Source organism: Vitis vinifera, chromosome 5 (genome assembly GCF_030704535.1).
Source record: "Vitis vinifera cultivar Pinot Noir 40024 chromosome 5, ASM3070453v1".
NCBI lineage: Eukaryota > Viridiplantae > Streptophyta > Magnoliopsida > Vitales > Vitaceae > Vitis > Vitis vinifera.
Genome location: NC_081809.1, coordinates 18,718,807 through 18,739,695, shown reverse-complemented (window position 1 = coordinate 18,739,695; position 20,889 = coordinate 18,718,807). Strand labels below are relative to the sequence as shown.

Below are 20,889 nucleotides of genomic sequence, written 5' to 3'. Positions count from 1 at the left end.
CTTTTCCTTCATAGCCTTCAAGAGGCTCTTGCCAGCTCAGTTTTTTATCCTAGTTGTGGTTTAGTACCATTTTATTTCAAGAATATGTGGCTCCTTCATTCCGGATCAAAAATTTTGCAAGTGAGTATGGAGAGAGTCCTAGATCAATGAATGAGAAGACCACAAGTTCATAAAATCATGTGTGAAAACTAAGTTCAAACTTTGGAACAAATGACTTGTGAGGATTTCAAAATATGAGAGAGAGAGAGAGAGAGAGAGAGAGAGTTGTTAAAGGAGGAAGCATTTTGGAGACAAATAAGCTAGAATTAAATAAGGAAAGGGTTCTAACTAACAAGTATTTTCTAGAAAAATTGGGTTGATGAAATGTTATTTAAAGGATGAGGTGTGTTGAGATAAATAAACAAGAGTTGAATGGGTAAAAAGAGGCAACCTTAACTCAAAATTTTCACAAAATTGCTAATGGCAGAAGGAGCAAAAAGTAGCTGAAATCTCTGGAGAGTAGATGGGCCAATAGTAGACAATTATTTTAGTTTTATTAAGGAAATATGAGTTACTTTGGTCATCTTTGTAATAAGCCAATCGGATAGTTGTGAAGGACTGAGTAGCAGGAACATTCCCCCCTATTTCTGGGTAAATTCTAGATAGCTGGAGAAACCATTCCCTGATGAAATATCATAGGCTGTTTTTTTCTATCAAAAAGAATAAAGCACCTAGCCATGATGGTTTTTCACTAGGAATTTAGTCCATTGTCCGAGGAGTTGTTGACAGTATTTAGTGAATTTTACAATAGTACTAGCGAATTGTCAATGAGAGTAGCAGTGCTACTTCCATCACACTGCTTCCCAAGAAAACTTCTATCAGTAGGATTGTCAATTTCCGACTCATCAGTTTGGTAATCAATCTTAATAAGATTATAGTTCAGATGTTCTCTCAGCATCTTAGGGCCATCTTACATGAGAACATATCAAGCATGCGGGAAGCCTTCATGGAAGGGAGACAAATATTGGATATGGTCTTAATTGTCAATAAGAAACTAGATAAAAGTGGAACTGGGAGATGAGTGGATTGCTTTTAAACTGAATGAGAAAACTTATGATCATGTCAATTGGGGCTTACTGTATCATGCTCTACACAGGAAGGGATTTTCCCTAGTAACCCAGCTTCACAAGACCAGGGTAAGCCACAAACACATACCAAGGTAAACCGTAGGATGCATGACCCCTCCCCATAGATCCATGTACAAGGTCAGCCCAGGATAAGGCATTCCTATGGAGCAAAGAATGTCATCCTATTGAGCCACCCATGCCCCTTTCGAGTGGAGAACAGACAGTATGAATTATTTGTTCTCAGTTAGTTATGCAACCTTAGGCAATGAATGTGGCAAAAGACGGGCACTATTGGCAGTTCAACTGGTAGGTGCTCACCCACATTTGAGAGGTCACAGATTCAAGTCCCCGAGCTCACCCAAGACGCGATTCTAGGAGGAGAGGTTGTTTTATAGTATTAGACTTGATTTCACTTTTTATTTTCACTATTGTGGTTGAGGAACTAAGCAGACTAAAGCTTAGAGCTGGAGTAGGGTGTTTGGTGCGCCCAAGTACATGGTAGGTAGAGGGTGTATTAGAGTTCTAAATTCTCAACTTGCAAATGACAATATCTTCTTTTCCAGAGCCAAATTTGAGGATATTCACCCAAGTACACGGTAAATTCTTTTTTCCTTTTAATGAGTCTAGTCAAAGTGGAGCGTTCTCATTTTCAAGTGTCTTTTAAGTTTTGTTTATCAGTTCAAATTACTTATTTCCCAGCTTTGTTGTAGTATATAAAACTCATCAGTATATTTTCTAAAAGAATCAATGAAGGAAAACACAAAACCTCCTAGCTTTCAATGTTTTCTTGTTTGTGTGATGTAAACTGAACATAGGTGTGAAGCCTGAGGTTTCTGGGGTGATTCCTAGAGTCCCATCATTTTTCTTTTGCTTTTCTGTTCCACATCAGTGCCAACCTATTTCCTGTTAGTATTTAAAATTCCTTCTTGTTAAAGCGATCTCCCGGATAGAGAATTGATTTGGGACTCTTGTAATCCAGAGCCAGGAGAGGGCAGAGAGCTTATTTAATTGTTTATGGTAAGGTACGTAGAGCAAAGGTGATGCGAGACTGGGGATTGTTAATATTACTAGGAGAAATAATGTCCTTTAGGGAAAGCAGTCAAGGAGACTTCCTAGGGAATGTGATGCACTCAGCCACAGGATTATTAAAATCATTCACAGGGGTCATTCTAATGTTTAGGCTGCAAACACGCAAATTAGGTGGTCATATACTTGTCGATGGCAGGCTATAACCTAATGTGTATTCAGATTTTGATTGTAGATGATACAAGAACTTGCTTTCATCTTTAGTGGGGAAATCAACCCTCGTGTGTCCAAACCCCTAGTCTCTATGTGTTGGTACGGTCTAGAATTTCCCTTGTCCCTTATGTCCTAAATCACTCTTCCCCATCTTCATTTTGGAGTTTCAACCTTTTTTCTCTTCATTATGCATTTGACTAGGAATTATATGGTTTCTCAAAATTACTGCACTCCTCTCTATGAATCACCATCTTTCCTTTTTTTTTGATAGGTATGAATCACCATCTTTCCTTGACATCTAAATTTGATGATTGACCTCCAAAACATGTTACTTTTCCCAAGTTTCACCAAATCTCAGCAGCCATTTGCTTTTCCTCCAGTCAACTTCATTTGTATATCCAAAGATCAACGCAAGGCCAAGACTTTTTCTTCGCCTATGGCAAATGGAAGAGTTGATACCAATGACCCATTATTGTGGATGGGCCTTTTAAGGCCTTTAGCCATATCAGTGAGTAATGTGTTTAGGCAGTAGAGAAACAATTGGACCCAAACGAAAAGAGTATGCCGAACTAACCCTAATCCAGGCTATTAGTAAGATATAAAAGAGAGACTTGTTAGACCCTATAGAGCACAACATCAAGCAGATAAAAACTTAGAAAATTTTAATCTCCATATACCAAATTTTAAGACATAAACAACTCTAGAATTCATCTTTTTTTCAAATACACTAAACAAGCTTAAATGGGCTAGCTGCAATGCTCATTCATCTCTTTACTCCCACCCAAGCAGGGGCTCCTTCAGAAACAAGCATACACAACATACTATGTTGTCTAGCCCTCCCACAATGCTAAGAATGTGGTTTGCCAATTCCTTCCCAACCTTGCACAACCAACACCAACTAAGAGCCTGCCCTTGCTTTTGAAGCTGATCGATCAAAAGAATTTCCACCCTAAGCTACCCCTCAAAAAAGAAACTAACTTTCCAAGGAGTCCTTGGAATCCATATCTCCTTAACTAGGAACAAGTAAGAAAAACCTAGACTTAGCATGTTGTAAAATAACTTGACCAAGAAAAACCAATCCGCCCCTCACCCCCTTTCTTGCAACACACAAAAAAACCACATATCCAACTCCAAAACATATGAACTCCTCATAAAAACAAGGGCTCCAATGAAAACTCCTCATAACCAACTACAGAAACTAGTGTGCTGTTTTGTCTCTACAATCCAAATAGTTCCTTGACTTGAACTCATGAAAAAGTTGATGATACATCCTAAATGAATCATATAAGTTGAAGGTTTTTTTGTTTAAACATTTTAGGTGTTTACAAAATCAGTCAGGAGTCCCATGGCTAGTACAAACAGCCCAATCATTTTGCCTTTTGTAAGTTTCAAGAGTATTGCTCACCATTTTGGGAGTAAACCCTATTTGGCCACGTTCATTCAAAATGTCTGCAGTAATGTAATGGTAAAATGTATCTTCTAAGCACAGGTAACATATAATATGTATGATTATAATTTTTCCACATTTTTTTAAAAATAAGTATTGATACATTTTGGATATATTCAGAAAATTAGTGGTAAGAATTCGTAATAAGGCTTAAATTATGGATTGCTTCCATTACAACTCCAGATCATGAACTCACTGGGAAGAAATGTTAATAAGAGTCCAGTATTGACTACCTCACTCCCAAAAGTTTCATGGAATCAGATGCAAAAGTCATATCTGAAATATATTCTTCATGAGCATCAAAGGAGTTGCAGCAAGATTGTTGTCTGGTATCCCATACCTGCATTTAGGAAAAAGAGAGAGAAACATATACTGAATTTTCTTGACTTCATTGAGAACAAAACAAATTATTCTCTAAAAATCATAGATGAATCTAGTGATTAACAATGCTAACAGGCACCACATAAGCACACATTACAAGCTAGTAGTAACGATGCAACTCATAAACTTAAAAAACTATAGGATAAAAGCAGTATAATTCTATTTCACTTTAATTCCATGGAAGGAGGCATCTTCGGATATAAAGCAATAAGAATACCATCCTTTATTTTTTAATTAGCGACGTTACATAATAAGTATTAGTTGGGTTATTTCTATGATTAATGCACAAGTAGCAGTATTGGTTCAGAAAGTTGTGGATTTTGCAGAGTATATCTATGATTTCACTGAAATGCCAGCCACAAGATGAATGCAACAGGTTTTGTCCATGCAAAACACATAACTTAAAAAAAATAAAATAAAATTGAACATATATCATAGCCCTCTAGCAAACAATCTTTTTTCCCTGTTGACTAGATGAAATTTTACTTTTTCATCTAAAAGCTTAATAGAGTTTCCTTTTCCTCTAAACCTAGCTTGTGGGTTGTTTAATATTACACAATGGAATGCTGAATACTACATATTCAGCACATTTGTTAGCATATTTAGTAATGTTTTAAAAGGTTAAAAATAATCCTGAGGTGTTTTACCCAAATAAGGGGAGGCATAAGCCTCGAGGTGGAATGAGGTACAAGCTTCAACTTAAACAAATAAATAAATAATAATAAATTCTCAAAAAAAAAAAAAACACTAATATAATCACATAAAAATTAAATAATAAGAAAACTTTAAATTTTATTGTAAAAAAAAAGTAATTGTTTGTCATTTTGAATAGTTTCTAATTGAATTCCTCTTTCTCTCTACTAAAATTCAACTTTCCCACAACTTCATTAAATAGTCTTCAACACTATCATCATTATCACTTGTAGGAGCCTCTTATTCTATCCTCCCCATCAATGGATGGTTGTCTACCCATTCTTTTTCATCCATCAATTGTAGTGATATTTGTCCTTCTCAATCAATAATAATAAGATAATAATTATATATGAGCTTAGCCACTAAAGCAACCAACAATTATCCTATTTCTTACTCTTAATCTCCCTCTTACCCCTACATTTAAAAGGTTAATTTAAAGTTAACTAAGCCATTTTATAAAAGGTTTAAACTAAGCCTAGATCCATGATAAAATTTATAAAACCTATACCAAAAATCTACAAAATCATAGGGCTCATTAAAACTCATTGAATTATATTGAGGCTTAAGCCTCTTATAAAACATACACCAAAAGTATAGAATAACCTCTAACCCATTAAAACCTTTTGAATATTTGAGGCTTAAGCCTCAAGGATGTAAACTAGAATAGGATGAGGCTTGAACTTTAAGCCTCAAGGATGTGAACTAGAACAAGATGAGGCTTGAGCCTCAATTACCCTAACCGATGCTATAGCCTTAAGGCTAATTCAAAGAGTCACAACTCAAGGCATAAGCTTTTAATAGCCTTTTAAAATATTGATATTTAGTAATTAAAATTTTCAATTTCATTTAAAAATATGAAAGAAAAGTCTTTTATAATAGGAAAATAACATATACAAATTTACATACTATAGACCCTCAATTTTGTCCCTTTAGCACATGTCTTTAAAATTCGTTTTCAATGCTCCATAGTAGTTCCCTGGTGGCCCATTGCTACTCATACTACTTACCTTTTCTGTCACCTTGGAGATTTTGATTGAGGAATTACTTGATCCCTTATTGTGACCCTTAGCAGGCCTGATTTAGACTTAGGGTTTTCTTTCTTTTTTTAGGATAGCTTTTAGGGTAGCCTAATTAGGCCCACTTAGGCACCCTAGGCCCATTTAAACACCTTAGGCCTATTTAGATACACTTGGCCCATAAGGCACCACCCTAGGCCCACTTAGTCTCACCTTAGGCCCGTTTAGGTACATTGGGTCTATTACGATTTTTTTTAGCGTGACTTATATGACTTGCGTGTTTGCATGACTCGTGGGGCCCAATTGTTGTTAATTTGTTTATTTTTATTTATTTATTTTTTATTTTATTTTTAGTTTTAGTTTTATGATTATCATTCACTTTTTATTGGTTATCTTTCTCTTTATATTATTTTCCTTAACTTATTTATTTATTTATTATTTTTACCATTTTCTGGTTTTTTTTTTTTTTTTTTACTTATTTATCTATTCATTCAATTATTTAACTTCTAAAATTTCATGCTTTTTGAAACTTACCATTGGAGTTTAAGGAAAGTGGGACTCTCCTTGGAAGGTTTTGGAGGGGATTTCTGGGATCGTCAGAGTGGAAAGGTGCACAAGAGGGAGAAAAGGGGGACTGGCAGCACGCACTGAGAACAGAGGGAGAAAGGAAAGATTTTTCATGGCTTTCGATGAGAAGAAAAAGAATTGGTGTCCACCGGTCTTTGGGGGATTTTGGAGAAAGGGAACCGATCTCACTTGAAGTCGAGCAATACTTCTCAAAAGCAGGTTCTTCCAGGTACAGTTACATGAAACTCACATCTTCTCATCTCTATTTGATTCTACATTGTTTTTCTTTTTTTTGCAAATCCCGGTATTATCTTGTTGATTGGTGTGGACGGAAAGGGCCACAGATTGTTTTATTGAGATTGGTTGCTAACTTGTTTGCCCAGAATCTGTTTGTGATCTTTTCCACTAGCCCGAGCCCATTGAAAGATCATGAGATGTGGCTTTATTTGATTTCTATTATGCCTGTTTGTTATCTTCTTGTTTTCTCTGTTCTCCACTATACATGTTTTTTTTTATCCTTCCTCCTAGTTTTCTGGTGACTGTTTACAAATGTTTCATAAGGGTTATAATTTTTGGGAGGATAAAGATAGAGAGGCCCTGTGTCAGAAGAAGTTCAAAGAAGCCATCAATGAGAAGGAAGACATCTGCTGCTCTTTTGGTTGAGTTGTTGGGACAATTATTCCTGGAATGAGATGTTTCTCTTAAGCCATCCGTTTGATCCAACCTCATGTTCATTCAATCATTCTGGACTTTAAAGCTTCTGATGTTGAATTCCGAACCTTACTTTCTGAACTGAGAAACGATGTTGTGGAATATCTACTTTTAGCTCATGCGTGCACCATGCAAGGCGATCATTTTGGTCTCAGTTTCAAGAGTAGATGGACGTAGTAGTCTCACTACCTCCAATGGTGATTCGGGCTCTTCATCAAGTGATTCAGATCCAGGCACTTCTTCAGATGGTGAATCAGAAGGTGTTTCCTCAATTTTGGCAATGGCCCTGCTGAAGATAGTTAATATGGTCTTATAACGAGGACTCCCTGCTCCATATAAGAGGAAGGTCTCAATTTGAAGTAGAAGGAGGCATGGTTTAATTAGTGACCAAGAGGTATCTGGTTTTCGAAACGGCTTGGTCCAGACTTTGCAGCTGTTAGTGGAGATGTCTGGCCAAAATTGCGTATTCTAAATTATTTGATTGAATTATGGGCAAGACAATTTATTCCTCTTATGACAGATAGATTGCACTAGAAGATGGGTGATCCTTTAAAAGTTGTGAATTCTGCCATTGACCTCCACAAGAAGATGATTGAGATGTGCTACTGATGTTAAAACAGAACAGATGTATCATGTACGCATTCTCAAATTGTCGAAATGCAGATTGAATGCAAATGGCAGCCTGTCAAACTGTCCTAGAAGAGTGTCGATGGATTTGAGTGGGAGATGGATTCGCAACTGCTGATGAGGTTGTCCTTAATGATCTCCACCATTTAGCTTCTATATACGTGTCATACCAGTTGATTTAGCAGTTTTCAAGGAATTATTTTTTGAAACTCGGAATTCAGGAGCTCTTGAAGCCTGATGACATGTTAGGTGCAACATCTGGCTGAAGTTCAGTTTCATGAACATAAATCTAAGATCTACTTACCTGATGTGTCAGGAAGTCCACTTCTTGTTAATGAGTTAGTTTATGATGATGCTCCCTAGCTGTTTGGTTCTTAAAGATGAATGTCTGCCTGCAAAAGTGATGAAGCAGCCCCTAATGCTATTGATTCTGATACAGCATGAAACTTCTCATGAAGTCACTCTTATGACACTACTGATGAGGAACTCACGTCAATTGTAATGGAAAGCTATCAACATTCAGAGCCTCAGCACGGTCTTGAAAGCTTTTCTACCAAAGAAACAATTTCTCCAACTTCTTAGGAAAGGCTACGTCGGGCTATGAATTCGGTCTTGGAATAATGGGGTTTCAAGATAGGCGCTAGAATCTGACCAGAAACGAATGCCTGAACCAGAAGAATGTGTGTTCCATCTGGTTACTAGTAAGCTGAATTTTAGAGTCACCAAGAAGACTTAATGAGGCTGCTGCAATGGAAATGGATCTTGAAGACAAAGAAAAGGATGGCCTTTGCTGTAGTTGCTTTGATGGGTTCAGCTGTAGTAGACATCAATAATAAGCAGCTCATTCAACTCTCCATCTTTCATGTGACTACACTGGTTAATAGAACTTTGGAAAATTCTGAAATTGCCGATTATTTATGGAAAAATCAGGGATTGAAGTTCTATTCGAACTACTGTTGTGACTTAATTTTTCCTGTTTTTCTGAAGTAATGCCTATTGCTCTACACAATATCCCGGTTTACAAAAGGCTTTACTCATCATTATCCAGCATTAGTACTACGTAAAACCGGCCAACAATTCTACAAGTCTCCAAGGCTTCCTCGTTCTCAATACTAATGGTGGTGGTGTTTTCTTTGGTTTGGGTTCACTTTTTAGCATCTCTCCATTGAGTATTCCAAGAAAGACGGAAATTTCATATAGGCCATGTCCTCGCAGGTTTCCCTGAGATTAAAAATTCATGAACAAGGATTTTCTGGATCATCTAAATCTTCCTAGTCATATTCCTAAAAATTCTAGTGAAATGAAAAGAGGATTTTTCCCCAGATCAGTTGACTTCTATATCTAAAACAGGACTGCTCAATCAAATCAGAATGTGCTTGAACTTCTTTGTAAGATGGATCAATCAAGGGATCGAAGTGCAGCATGCTCGGTCCAGTTCTTCAGAGAGGAATTCATTATTTGAGATACCAGAACCAGAAATTTTTATGGGACCGTAGATCACTTTCAGTGAAATCAACCCTCCGCTTCTCAAGATTTGTTAACAATCTTTGGCTCCTCTTTGGACTTCTTTGGCATCAGTTATGGAGATGCACAAATTAAGATTTGGGGTATTTTGAATGGTCAGATTCAGATTGAATTTGCAGACATCATATCAACAGACGCAACTAATTTATACAACAAACTTGAAAGAGGGCACCTTTCAGTCGATTATACTTGTTTAAAAATGGTTGTTTCTGGACAGCAAGACAAAGAAAAAGGAAGCTTCAATGTTCGTTATTAGTGTTGGGAACAGGCAGTGGTGATGTTTTAACACTAGATGTAGCTACTGGTGAGTTGATGGCGGAGAAATTAGGGAAGCATGTTTCACTGCTGTAGCTGATCAACTCTACAATCAGATTGAAACTAGTAAAGTGTATTTAATTTCCAAAGGGAACCTGGAACCTGCTCGTCACTTTCAATCACCCTCGCAACGATCACAGGGGTCCAGAAGATGATGATGATGGTTCTAAGTATGAAGGTGGCAACACAGATGGCTCAGATGCTGGAAACAATTTTTACAAGGACGAAGATGATAGTTCAAAAATTTATCGGGGAGTCAGATTGAATGGATTGGACTCGTTATCATATTGAACTCATGATGTTTGATATGAGGGTTCAGCTACAGTTCTAGGTGCAGCAAAAACCATTGTTCAAATTAAACCTTCTAGAGTGGAAGTTCATTGCACTGTCATAGCTTTAAAAGGAAAGACAATTGAGGCCAATAATTTTTCAGAGGGCAAAGGTTCATAAATCCATTACAAAAACAGACAGCTTGGAAAGAGTATGGTGTATTTGATATCAAACAGGTTGGTAAGTCCGATAGAGGGAACAATGAAGCTGCTGATACTGTTGCCTCAAAATAAGAACAAATTTTGTTGGAGGTGATCTTCATAATGAGATCCAAATAGAAGAACAAGGACTGTCATACCTAGAAAATCCTGATATTCACTTTGAGTAGGTTGTCGATGTCCAGTTTGAATCACAGGAAACTAATAAAATGCGAGAAGAGAATTTTTGTGAAATATTGAAAAACCTCTCAACGTTTATTCATATGCTGCTAAGTGCTAACCATCATTTCAAGGTGGGGACTTGATTGTTCTCAATGGATTCGGCTACTCCAAAATAATGAAAGGAACTAGTTCAGCCTAGTCATGGGATAATGCTTACTGTGTTCTGGGAAAAGATCAGTCGCCTATGGGCTTTGCTTTAGAAAATGCTGGTGTAATTGCAAACGACAAGGTCTTCATGATGGATTTTCTCTTCATTTTTTTTATTTTTTCTGTTCCTTCAATCTGTGAATTCTCCAAAGATCCCTGGTTAGATCAGTCCAAGAATCAGTACTAATCAAGGGAACGATCAAGAAATTGCACTGAGGGAGGAATATTGAAGTATTTAGGATTCAAGGAAACTCAACCAACTAGCAAACCAATGGGCTTGGGATATGTGACAAAGATCGTGGTTATCCAATCTGAAGATGACTCGGACTCATCAAATGGAAGAGCCCAGGGTATGGAGGGGGCCCTAGAATATCAAGCACAACTCATAGACCAATATGGGACAAAGAAAGAAAACACAAGAAGGAAGAAGGAAAAATCCAAAGAGAATAACACCAGTGATTTGCAGAGGTCTTCTCACGAATCTGTTTCAGCAATGCAGTCTCAAGTGCACCTCCAAACCTCACTCACATAGTGGCCACCTTGCCACACATCATACTCCTCCTAATGCTTCTTCTTTTTCTTTTCTTTTTTTTTTTGTGATCTTACACATCTTAAATATGAATTTCAAAACCGTTTTCCTTAAAAAATAACTCAAGTTTTCTTTAAAATTCCTTAAGAGTTTCTAGGCATAAAATTTAGATTTTTTTTTTTTAATAAACTCTTTGCTGCCATTTTCCCTTCCGGCATGCATTTTCATCATTTTCAACTATTTTCATGATTTTCTCGATTTTCAACAAGCATGAATAAACTTCATGATTCCAAATAATGGAATTCGTAGAATCAATTCATGCAAAATTAATTAGGGCTTTGGTGGGGGCCCGACATTCATGATATTTTCCTCAATATTGTTTGTTTGACTATGCTTCCTCTATGTGGATACATGAGATCGTTTTACACTTATTATTGAGCTAACCTTATTTCTCATTTTAGCGCACAGCTTGCTGTCCAGGTATGCTTTCTACCACCACACTTTCCAAAATTTCATGAATATGCATGCTATTGCCCTGTTTGGTGTCATACTTGATTGTCTTGACATTTATTTGATTGTTTGATCATATTGTAGACCCTCAATTTTGTCCCTTTAGCACATGTCTTTAAAATTCGTTTTCAATGCTCCACAATAGTTCCTTGGTGGCCCATGGCTACTCATACCACTTACCTTTTTCCAAGTCACCTCGGAGACTTTGGTTGAGGGATTATTTGATCCCTTATTGTGACCCTTGGCAGCCCTAACTTAGACTTAGGTTTTTCTTGTTTTTTTAGGATAGCTTTTAGATACACTTGACCCGTTAGGCACCACCTTAGGCCCACTTAGTCTCACCTTAGGCCCGTTTAGGTATACTGGGTCTATTAAAACTTTTTTTTAGCGTGACTTATATGACTTGCGTGTTTGCATGGCTCATGGGGCCCATTTTTTGTTAATTTGTTTATTTTTATTTTATTTTTTATTTTTATTTTTTTATTATTATTTTTTTATTTTTAGTTTTAGTTTTATGATTATCAGTCACTTTTTATTGGTTATCTTCCTCTTTATATTATTTTCCTTAACTTATTTATTTATTTATTATTTTTACCATTTTCTAATTTATTTACTTATTTATCTATTCATGCAATTATTTAACTTCTAAAATTTCATGCTTTTGCAAGGAAACTTACCATTGGAGTTTAAGGGAAGTGGGACTCTCCTTGGAAGGTTTTGGAGGGGAATTTGAAGTTGGGAAGATTGCTTTTGAATTGGAAGATTTAAAAATGGATAAGGAGAAAAGAAGAGAGAAAATAGGAGATTTCGCCTTTTTTTAGGGAGATTTAGGTTTTAGGGAAAGGCGGATATATATACGCGAGGGAGGAAGAAAAAAGGGAGGAGTTTTTTTTATTGTGGGAGGAGATTCTTTTTTTTGGTGAGCGGACGCATTGGAGAAAGGAGAGGGAGAAAGGAGTATTCTTTTGGGGGATTCCGGGATTGTCTTGAGGAGAAGCACAAAGGGAGGGACTGGCAGCACGCATCCTCATCTCATTTGAAGCCGAGCAATTCTTCTCAAAGATTGGTTCTTCCAGGTATGGTCATGTGAAATTTGCATTCTCTCATCTCTATATGATCCTAAATATTATTCTGCAAGTCCCGGTGTTATCTTGTTGATTGTTGTGGAGATTTAGGACTGATCGTTTCTCTTGCTGAATATATTTAAACATGAGCATGCTCTGTTTTCAGTTTCTATTTTTAATCTTTCTAATCTCTGTTATTAATGGCTGATGTATGGGATTGTCGTTGATATTGATATCCAAGACCCGTTCTCTTATTCTCTGGAGTCCCTACCTGTTTCTTTTTAAGCCCTTTTGAAAACAATGAATTGTGGCTTGCCTATTCACCCGTCTTTATCTCTCCTGCCTTCTTTTGGATTATATTTTCTTGTCTTCTGCTTCTATGTATTTATTTCTCTTCCCTCCTTTGGCGTTTGGGCTACGGAGACCACGAGGGCATTGAGTATTTCATGAAAGGTAGAAACTTTACGAAGGCTGTGTAGAATGTGGGCTGTTTGTGGGGTTTGGCACGCGATTGCAGATTGTTGAATCAGATTGGGTATTTTTTCTTCAAGGCAAGAAAGTTGTTAAACCGGGTTCCGGATGTGATCTATTGAGACTTAGAACTTACTTCTATTTCTGGGTTTCTCTGTTCGTAGAATTCTGGGCTGGAATCCTAGCAGGCTTTCACTTGTCTCAACAATGACAGATTCTATTGATAATAAATACAAGATCAGAACATAAGATTTGGGGCTTCTCGTTTGTGCAGTGTCAGTCAATATAGAGTTAAAGATCTCCTTGAATATTTGGATTATGGAATGGTAGACGAGAGAGAAAAGAGTCCAGTAGAACTTGATGTTTCTTTCAAATCCAATTCACTAGTAACCAAGGAATTATGGCCTCTTTAAACCCCACGGTTGTTTCTGATAGAAATTTGTGTTTGATACTTAGAAACAGAGAGCTTAGGAAAATTACACTGCCTAATATGGATGATTCCAGTTCACAGATGCATGAACTCAATGAGGAACCTGTAAAACTGGACTGCTTGCCAAGTGTTGTGGCCGACCCATCCTTACGTGATAAAGATCCCAAAACAGTTGAAGGAGAAAATGACAGCTTCTGGTCTTGAAACCGTGCAACTTTTAGTACGAAGCCTTGTTCCAGTGGGACTAATATTTCATTGGAAAACAATAGAGTGGAAGGATCTCTTAACAGTAAGGTTTCAGAAAAGGTTGCTACTAGCATTGGTTCTGGTGGAATGTCTTCACTCGAGGTCACCAAGAAGAAGGAAGTCACAAAGAAAGTATCGATTCCTATTTTTTGTGTGTCAAATTCACAATTAACAAAGACACCAGGAGAAGCTTCAGGCAGTTCCACCCTTAGGCCATTTGCAGCCTCCAGCTTCAATAATACAGCGCATCCAAAAGAGAAAATAACTTCTGTTGGTTTAAACCTCAGTCACTGGTGTTAATGAAGTAATCGCATCGTCTAAGAATAACAAAGTGAATGAGCCCCTGCTGTTAAATATTCCAGAGAAAAGTGAAAATCAGAAGAATATTTTTTGGACGTCCATCTTGCTACTCTTGTATCCGTTTTCCTGGTGAGGACCTTGATGCATTGGTTTCTGTGTCTTATGATGGGAATCTGCACATGTTCTAGCTTCTTAATTTGATGATCAGTTTTATGGTGATATTATGAAGAACCTAATTGAAATAGTGGAGGATCTTGTCAGATGGGGGATTTATACAGGGAGTTTTGGACATCACAACAACAGGGGTTGCAGATTATGTAGTTGGAAGTGTCATGGCTTGTGACGGTTCTGTTTTAACGCCATGATAGAGAAGAAGATCCCTTTAGTTGTGAATGTGGGAGCATTGGATATGGTGAATTCTGAAGCCAAGATTACCATACTTTCTCATTTACTGAACAGAAATATTCATGTACACGATGAGCAAGTATCTCTTATTCGAACTACGGTGGATGAAAATAGGAAATTCGTTGGCTTTATAGCCAATAAATTAAACGAAGCATCATCAAAGGTTTGTGTTTACCCTCCATAGAAAGGTATCTCTGCTTTGGAGGCACCAGGGAAAACCTTTGAGCAATCAGGCCTGAAACGTTCAGTGAGGGTTGGGATGACAGGTTTTAAAGAAATGGCAGCTTACCTTCTTGACTATGATCCTTTTGTCGATAAGCCATCCATCAGTCCTGTAAAGGTTGCACGCTTAATTTTCAATGCCAATGATAGATTGAATGGAAATATGAACAATATGAGAAGCTAGATCCTGCAGGAAAAGACTCCAAATAACTTGAAGAAGGTGTCAGTTATGCAGAAAACGGCTCTTGCCTTAGTTAATGGGGCGCATGGCTATGTTAAAGTTATTTGAGATGGCTTCTGTGATTCATTCAAAAGCCAACTAATGGGTGTATAGAGTTGAGCTCACCACTTAATACTCTCAATTAGCTCACTTGTTGGACTCCAGCCATACACAATGGCTCCCTTTGGCGAAGTTGAGAAGGCTTACCCTGGCATCTTTAGCATGATCTAAGAAAACAGCTCTAGAATGCTCTTCCAGTCAAATCTCTGTCCTTGACCAACAAAACCAAAAGTTGCAGAATGACATTTCTTTGCTGGAAATTTCATCATGCAATCTTCAAGAAGAGTTGGACATGAAAGATGCAGAGGTTAGCAAAATAAACCTGCTGGAAGAGGAGAACAAGCTGTTGAAAACAGAGGTAATGAAGTTGAAAACAGAATGCTGCAATGTTCTTCAAAATTTGGAAGAGAAGAAGTCTGAATTAAGTAAGGAAAACCGTAGATTGCAAGACAGAGTTTGCTCCTTGAAGACTTCCATTGCCAGTTTATAAACTGATCTCAACATGAAAAACGTGGAGTTGAATGAACTCCAACTTTCTCAATCTATCATTAAGGAAGATTTAGGGTTAAAAATTCAGGATTTGCAAACTCATGATAACCAAATACATGCATTGGAGGAAGAGAATATTTCCTTGAAAAGCAAACTCAGCTCTCAAGAGAAAATTCAGTATGAAATACTTCAAATGTCAAGTTCGAAGATGGTCAAGTGCGTTGATGCAGTGAAAACTGCAGATATGATGGGCAACAGAATATGTAATACTCTGGATAAACAGAGCACTACAGTTGTAGATAAAATGTTTCAGGAGATTTGTGAAAGTTGAGAAAAGACATCTGAGTTCATAGAAGAAGTCAAGTGTTTGGAGTGCTTTGCTCAAAAGCTGGTATCTGAAAATTTGTCTCTTCAAACTGGGTTGTCGAGGAAGAATAATGTTTTGAAAGGATTGTTCTTTGATCCGAGCCTACTACAGGAGTCTGCATCTAATAGTAAAGATCAGAGAGATGAAATTGAAGAATTGGCAGCCTCTTTGGAATCCTTAGAACAGGAACTTGCAGTAAGATCGGTGGTACAAAAGCCTATGTATCTCAGTCCCCATGTATACTAACAGAAAATGTCAAAGAGAGCATCCTCTTTGGGAACCGATATGACAGTTTTAAGTATGATGATAACTAAGGATTTTGAGTTTTTCCCCTGCAGTGACCTCACAGAAATAGGTAAAAGAGGAATAAATATGAATGGAGGCCAGAAGCAAAGGTTTCAAATAGCCCGAACAGTTTGCGAGGATACTGACATATATTTTGCTTAGTGACCCATTCAGTAACTGCTTCAATTTGAGCCCATGGATCCAAGGAAGACACGGATAGGGAAAGCTGATTACGCCAGAATCCGTATCTCTCAAGAGAAACTTAAATTTACTGGAACTCTTCACCCCTCACTGGAAGTCACCAAAACTTGGAACAACAGGGAGCCACAGAAAGTGCTAAAAGGGGGCAGAACGTATTTTGGGATTCAATAGCAACATTGCAGTTTCAATCACATCTCCAAGCTCCACCCACAGAATTGCCACCTTGCCACATGTCATACTCCCCCTAATGTTTCTTTTCCTTTATTTTGTGATTTTATACATCTTAAATCTGGATTTCAAAACCTTTTTTTCCATCAAAATAACTTTGGTTTTCTTTAAAGTTCCTTAGGAGCTTCTAGGTATAAAATCCCAATTTTAACATGCTATTTGCTGCCACTTTCCTTCAGGTATGCACTTTCATTGTTTTATTTGATTTTTAACTATTTTCTTGATTTTTTCTTGATTTTCAACAAGCATGAATAAACTTCATAATTCCAAATCATGGAATTTATCGAATCAATTCATGCAAAATTAATTAGGGCTTTGGTGGGGGCCCGACATTCATGATATTCTCTTCGATAGTGTCTGTTTGATAATTGATTGATTGTGCTTCCTCTTTGTGTTATATATGAGATTATTTTGAATTAGTTATTGAGCTAACTTTGTTTCCCATAGAGGTGTATTAACTCACTAATCAGGTACGCTCTTCCCACCCTACAACTCTAAAATTCTATGAAAGTGTACGTTATCATGAGCCATGACTATGTTTGATGCCATAATTGATTGCCTTGATGTTTGTTTGATCATCTTTGATAAAATACATATTATGTGTCATATTTTCAAGCTAACCTCTCATGTTTTATGATAGCGCTTGAGAAACCGTTCAGGTACGCACTTCGACTCTTTCTTATGGTTGGTTTTCTTGTTAGGCATGCAATATTCGAAATCACCTAGCCTACTTAGATATCCATAATTAACTGACTAATGGCCACACTTCCCTTAACTTTGTCAGTAGAGACCTTTATTGGGCTTAGAGGGGTGCTACCTCCTAAAGGTACCTTCCCAATAAGTAACATGATCCCCGGACCTAGACTCAGGTTTCCCAAATACATGCTTCTTCCAAAACTATGAAGTCACTTTTTTAGGGTTTTTCTTTCTTGTTTTATTTTCCCTTTAAAATAAAAAATAAAATAGGTGGCGACTCCAACTTTTCTAAAATTAATTTTTCACAAATAAAAAGCGAGTCTCGCCGATCGAGTGGGGACGCACGTGAAAAATGCGGGTCCACACATATTTGATGAAGATGCATGTTGTGTGATATATGATCTAAACTAAGCATTGATGTTTTATAATAGCGCTCAAGAAGCGGTTCAGGTATGCACCCTAACTCTCCTTTATTGTGATCTTATCTTGGTTAGCATGCAATTTTTTTTAAATCACCCTAGCTCACTTAGGTATCCATGATTAACCATTTAATTGCCACGTTTCTCTCAACTTAGTCAATAGAGACCTTTTAGGGCTTAGAGGGGTGCTATCTCCTAGCCCAATAAGTAAATCTGATCCCCGGACCTAGACTCAGGTTTCCCAAAGACATGCTTTTTTCCAAAACTATGGAGTCACTTTTTAGGGTTTTTCTTTCTTGTTTTATTTTCCCTTTAAAATAAAAATAAAATAGGTGGCGGCTCCAACTTTTCCAAAACTAAATATTTTTTCACAAATAAAAAAGCGAGTCTCGCCGATCAAGTGGGGACGCACGTGAAAAATGCGGGTCCACACATACATACATACTAAGGAAATGGCACAAAAAAGCGCACATGATGTTTACTATTGACGCCCAAAAAGGCACACTTGAGGAGAAGAGAAAACAAAAAACAAGCTCTAACTCCTAATTTGAGCCAAGGCAATCAACAAAGCCTATCATGAACAAAGAATGGTCACCTATGTATACTTTGACCCATTTCAAAAAAATGCTCATAAAAGAAGATTTAATTTTTTATTCTAAATGTTCTAAATCTTTAAAAGACCTCGTCTCTTTCCTTCCACAATGTTTAAAACAAACAAAAGAGGTAACCCTCCAAGCAACAAGTTTTTTTTCATTTCTTTCCCACCAAAGATTTATTCTAACTCAATAATTTCATGTTAGTGTAGAGTGCATTACTCAAACTATACCAAACAAAAAGAAAACAAGTTGTCATATGATAGTTCCTTTAGAGCTATGAAGAAGCAAATGATCAATCGATTCTTCCTTAACTTCACACAAATAGCATCAATTTGGCATTGTCCATCCCCTCCTTTTAAGTTGATCAATCGTTAAAATCCGAGCTCATGTTGTCGCCCATGCAAAGACTCCCACCTTCACAAGTACCCATGAATTCCAAACTGTGCTTGAAGGGAAAGACTCACTATTTTCTTAGGCTAATGTGTGGTAGAAGGATTTAATTGAGAACTCACCACTCTTAGATTCCTTCCATCCCATTATGTCAGCTTCCCTTCCCCTAATTAGGCACTTATGCAAATTCTATAAAAATGTTGTCACTTTTTGGTCTCCCAATCATGAAATTGTCTAAACAAGCAGGGACTCCGCCAACCTCCCTCTCCTATTTACCGCTCATGAGTCTTTATCACTAGATATAAAGAAACAAGTTGAGAAGGACTCTTCCAATGATTAACCACCATACCATCTCTCTTTCCAAAATTTGACCTTTCTTCCTTTGCTTACTATGAAATGAGATTTGCTCATGAAAGGCTCTCACACATCTCTAATAACCTTCCACACACCCACCTCATAACCATCAGCCACAACCTTTGAACACCATCCCCCTTCTCCTTCCTAAAGCTTTTATGCTAACACTTTTTCATGGGATTCCCCCTCAATTGTGTATCTCTAGCTCTACTTGCCAAGGAGCACCTTGTTTAGAGTACAGAGGTTTCTAACATCAAGGCCTCTATTCTTTTTGTTCAAATAGATGAGGTTTTTTCACTGATGCGGCCCCACCCTAGAGGAAGTTCCACTGAATCTACTCGGATCTTAGATTCAACTCTTTTAAGATGACAAACAAAGACATGCAGTAGATTGGTAAGCTTGACAAAGTGCTTTTTATCAAGGTGAGTCTCCTTCCTTTGGAGAGATATTATCTCTTCCACACTGAGCTTTTATTGGAACCATTCTTCCACCTTATCCCAAACCCTCACTACTTTGAAAGTAGCTCCAAAAGGCGAGCCTACATATGTTGTAGGAAGATGCCCTACCCTACATACCAATGTAGCAGCAAAAGCCTCCACATTTCCAGCTACTCCAACTGAAATAAGCTTACTTTTCTCCAAATTAATTTTCAATCTTGATATGACCTCAAACTGCATAAAAGACAAACTCATATACTCCAAAAATTATTGACTAATGTCACAGAAGATCAAGGTATCTTCAACAAACAAGAGATAGATCATTTCAAATCCCTCACTCTCTACCACCCACTTTGAAGCCCAAGATGAAGAGCCCCAACCTAGCCCTCCACAGAATCCAACTAAGAACTTCCACGAGTATATGAATAAAAAAGGAGAAAGAGGGACCCACTATTTGAACTCCTAGAGCTTTGAAAGAATCCAAATGAGGTCCTGATAACTAAAATTGAAAATTTTGTTGAACAAATGCACCATTTGTTCCATCTAATCCACTTTTGTCTCAAACTCATTTTCTCTAAGACCACCATTAAAAAAATCCCAATTGACATGATCGTATGCCTCTTCAATGCCATTTTGCAAATAACACCACTTTTAATCTATGGCCTCATTGGCTATGAGAACTACATTCAAGACTTGTCTACCCTCCACCAAGGAGTGTTGGTAGTTTGATACCACTTTTCCCATCACCTTTTTCAGTTAGTTAGCCAAAGCTTTCACCAATAGCTTATTTAGCCCCCTAACTAAGCCAATTGGTTTGAAATCTTTTAAGTCCTCTACTCCACATTTCTTCAAGATCAAAACTAAGGAAGTAACATCTAGACTTTTCTTGAAGAAACTATTATAAAAAAATAAAAAATAAATAAAAAGACTCCCTAAAAAACTCAATCATCTCCTACTTAACAAAACCCAAGCAAAATTGTCAAAATGTCATGGTGAAGTCATTTTGGCCCTAGGGCTTTATCCCCACATGAATCTAATAAAGTGACCTAAACTTCCTTCTTAGTGTATAAAGTCTCCATACTCGTAGTTTCCTCGTTCCCTAATGCTTCAAAGCTTATTCTACTGATACCGGATCTTTAATCCCTTACCTCGAACAAGAGACTTTGAAAAGTCTCTAGTCATCCTCTCCTTTATTTATGTCAGCCTCTTTAGAAAACCAAACACCATTTACTCTGACTTTGGCTAAGAAATTTTGTTGTCTACATTCATCGGCCATAAAGCAACCTAAAGTTCCTCCTCAGTGAATAAAATCCCCATACTTGTAGTTTCCTCATTCCCCAATGCTTCAAAGCTCATTCCACTAATACCAGATCTCTAATCCCTCACTTTGAATAGGAGACTTTGAAAAGCTCTCTAGTCACCCTCTCATTTATTTATGGCATCCTCTTTAGAAAACCAAACACCATTTACTCTAACATTGGCTAAGA

General features: G+C 37.3%; 1 protein-coding gene across 2 annotated transcripts in view; it reads right to left on the bottom strand.

Annotated features, from left to right (window-relative positions):
* Positions 1-20,889, bottom strand: part of LOC100241888 (WD repeat-containing protein 55) — a 29,159-nt gene that overhangs the window by 5,812 nt on the left and 2,458 nt on the right. For both annotated transcript variants that reach the window (XM_002269806.5, XM_059737008.1), the window contains one exon: positions 4,026-4,132. In XM_002269806.5, coding sequence (XP_002269842.1) covers positions 4,026-4,132 — 107 coding nt within the window. The remainder of the gene's footprint in view (positions 1-4,025; positions 4,133-20,889) is intronic.